General features: G+C 44.8%; 1 protein-coding gene across 4 annotated transcripts in view; it reads right to left on the bottom strand.

Moving 5' to 3' along the window:
* Positions 1-1,382: 1,382 nt before the first annotated feature.
* dctn4 (dynactin 4) overlaps positions 1,383-3,641 on the bottom strand; it is a 12,074-nt gene continuing 9,815 nt past the window's right edge. For 3 of the 4 annotated variants that reach the window (XM_053641753.1, XM_053641754.1, XM_053641755.1), the window contains 3 exons: positions 3,388-3,495; positions 3,123-3,220; positions 1,383-2,219 (listed from right to left, as the gene is read on the bottom strand). In XM_053641753.1, the coding sequence (XP_053497728.1) occupies positions 2,006-2,219; positions 3,123-3,220; positions 3,388-3,495 (420 nt within the window). In that variant the 3' untranslated portion in view covers positions 1,383-2,005. The remainder of the gene's footprint in view (positions 2,220-3,122; positions 3,221-3,387; positions 3,496-3,641) is intronic. The other variant, XM_053641756.1, reaches the window with a different exon arrangement.

Genomic DNA, 3,641 nt, shown 5'->3' with positions numbered 1-3,641 from the left:
TAATCAAGGCACATCTCCTGCCCTGAAGTCTGACCATCCTTCTTTTTTTTCTTTTCTTTTTCAGCACCTACACTTCAAGATTATACCACAGTTCCAGTCTTACCGAGTGAAGATCTTCTCACACGTTAAATAGTGTGTTCTGTAACAGAAGTGGCTTTCGAGTTCACAGACTAACACAAAGCAGAGGATTTCTTTAGCTTTCTTCTGCACTGTAGTTTTTATTATAGATCGTGTAAAGCAGTGGCCAAGAAAATTGTTCCTGGAGATCTTCGTTCCTGAAGACTTTAGCTCCAACCCTAATCATGCCCACATGACCATCTAATCGATCTAGACCAGTGGTCAACCCTCTTCCTGGAGATCTACCTTCCTGCAGGTTTCATCTCCAACCAATATCCAACACACCTGTTTTAGTTGATCAGGAACTTCTTAAGGCAGTGATTAGAAGGTCAGGCACGATTATGGTTGGAGATAAAGTCTTCAGGATTGTAGATCGCCAGGAACAGGGTTGGTGTCTACTGATGTAAAGCAACAGCACCACCTAGTGACACAGTGTATTACACACAAGTCTAACTAACAGGCTGGCTGTTTGGGGGAAGAAAAAAAAAAAAAAAAGGATAAAGACTCAACAGTTCCTGGTCCTGCATGAGACCCACTCTCTCTCTCTCTCACACACACACTCACACACGTTCTAAACCAGCTGTAATTCACGTGTGTTAGAGTAAGCTACCTATGCCACAATCTCTATTTATCTATGTATTCATTTTGAAATCTTTACTTGCATGTACTTTTTTCTTTGTTTTAAATGTTATTTTATTATATTCTTTACCCCAAGCTTTGTCGGTACGTCCAATATATATTGTACTATTGTTTTGGACTGGGATCCTGTAGGAGAATTAGTGCTGGTGCAGGTTGTAGTTATGGGCTTTGTCGGCAGAATATCTCCGTATTCTGGGTATTCCGGTGTTCCTAATAAAGTGGCTGGTGATACAGGCATCAACAGTGACTCAACTAACCACTCTGTACAACCATAGAGAGCAGAAAACGCATCTCAGAACGTACACTCCAGCTTCAGGTTTGCGTTCTTGGCTGACAGGAGAGGATTCCGACATGGTCTCCTGCCGCTGTAGCACACTTCAAACACAGAAATGGGTGTTTTTTTTGTTTTTCGCACCATCGGTGTAAACTCTCGTGACTGTTTGTTTTGTGTGAAAATCCCAGGAGTTTTACAGACACTCGGCATATATTTCCAATCGTTCTGAAGTTCGGTGTGAACTGAAGGTTTAGAATTTATGCACTGCAGTGCTGCTGCATGATTGGCTGACTGGATCACTGCATTAATGAGGTCTACAGGTATTCCTAATAAAGTGCTAAAGTAATAATAATAATAATGCATCATTTTTTAAATATCAGACTTTTATTAAATGAACTCTCTTTGCTACAGAACACTCAGACATCAGCAACATTTCTACACGTGTTGTACGGCCTTCATGTTGTAGCAGAGCGTTAATACACTGAAATTCTGCACTGGTTTTTAGCCTCTACTTGTCCACGGTATGAATTAATACAGTTTATTATTGACCACCAAAGACCACGTTAGTACTCAGCAGAGCGCTCCGGACTAAAAGCCACGATCCGTCTATAGAACATCAGAGAGCGCTGGATAGGAGATAGATAGAGAGAGAGAGAGAGAGAACATGAACACGAGAGTGGAGGAGGAGCTACTCAAGAGTTACAGCTCTGCGGGTCAATGACGGCATGCAGGAGGAGACGGAGTGTGTGTGTGTGCGTAAATATACCTGACTTGTAGTGTGAGTCGGTTAAATCAGTAAGGGATTGACTGAGGTGAGTTTCATCCTGCCATCACTAGTCATGACTTCCTGTGTGTGTGTGTGTGTGTGTGTGTTACCCTGGTTTGGTTGTCAGGAATGAATGTAGATCTGTGTGTGTAGACCTGCGTGTGTGTGTGTGCGTGTGTGTGTAAATCTGTGTGTGTGTGCGTGTGTGTTCAGGGTGCGAGTGGCCCCAGGCTGAGCTCGACATGGTGTGTGAGCCAGATGAGCTCTACAGCTGGTTCTCCTTCCTCGCTCGGCCTGATGGGAGCTGCCAGGTTGCGGAAGTCGTGACGCATCTTGAAGGACACGGTGACGTCGCCGTCTTCATACTGAGGGATCACTTTGATGAAGAAACCGATCTTGTTGGACTTCCTAAACGCCACCACACTGGCGGGGTAAACAGAGAGACAGAAAGAGGCAGATGTGAGAAAGGGGGAGAGATGGACAAAAAGATAGAGATAGATAAAGAGAGAGAGAGAGAGAGAGAGAGAGAGAGAGAGAGAGAGAGAGAGAGAGAGAGAGAGAGAGAAACAGACAGAGAGACACAGACCGAGAAAGAGAGAGTGAGACGGAGAGAGACAGACCAAGACACACAGAGAGTGAGACAGAAACACACACACACACAGAGCGAGAGAGAGACAGACACAGAAAAAGACAGACACACAGAGACAGAACGAGACAGACAGAGAGAGAGACAGAACAAGACAGAGAGAGACAGAATGAGACAGAGAGAGAGAGACAGAACAAGACAGAACGAGACAGACAGAATGAGACAGAGACAGAACGAGACAGAGAGAGAGACAGAACGAGACAGACAGAATGAGACAGAGACAGAATGAGACAGAGAGAGACAGACAGAGAGAGAGACAGAACGAGACAGACAGAATGAGACAGAGACAGAATGAGACAGAGAGAGACAGACAGAGAGAGAGACAGAACGAGACAGAATGAGACAGAGAGAGAGATAGAATGAGACAGAACGAGACAGAGAGAGATAGAACGAGACAGACAGAACGAGACAGAGAGAGAGAGAGACAGAACGAGACAGAGACAGAACGAGACAGAGAGAGAGAGACAGAACGAGACAGAGAGAGAGACAGAACAAGACAGAGAGAGAGAGACAGAGAGAGAGAACGAGACAGAGAGAGAAAGAGACAGAACGAGACAGAGAGAGAGAACGAGACAGAGAGAGAGACAGAGAACGAGACAGAGAGAGAGAGAGAGAGAACGAGACAGAGAGAGAGAGAGAGAGAACGAGACAGAGAGAGATAGTGAACAATAAAGTTTTACTCTGGGTCGTCCTGGAAGTCCTGCGGCTCGGCCAGCTCATCATATTCCGCCGCTGCGTCTTTCCCTGCCAGGACCAGCTCCTTCGCCGGCACTAACACCTACACACACACACACACACACACACACACACACACGGTTAGCACATTCCCTCATACTATCCAAACAAAGCTGGTTCTATTTTATTATTAATATTGTTGTTATTATCATTCCAACAGCAGGGGAAGTAATCCTGTGTGTGTGTGTGTGTGTGTGTGTGTGTGAGAACCTTAGCCGTGCTGTTGATGTCGTCGGGATCTCCTTCCTCACAGGTGAATAGGCTGACGTGAGTGATGCTCTCCACTGGGTTGGTCAGGGTCAGCAGCACCTGAGACTCCTGTCAACAACAACAACAACAAATACAGTTCAGTTACAGGAAACACAGTCAAATATTTCAAATATCATGATTATAATATGAACGTCTTTAATCTTAATCAATTATTTACCGAATTCAAACATCACCCACACACAATGTGATTTTTA

The sequence above is a fragment of the Ictalurus furcatus genome, chromosome 14, assembly GCF_023375685.1.
Source record: "Ictalurus furcatus strain D&B chromosome 14, Billie_1.0, whole genome shotgun sequence".
NCBI classification, from domain to species: Eukaryota; Metazoa; Chordata; class Actinopteri; order Siluriformes; family Ictaluridae; genus Ictalurus; species Ictalurus furcatus.
Note: the sequence above shows the minus strand (reverse complement) of the source record. Positions and strands in the feature narration are given on the sequence as shown.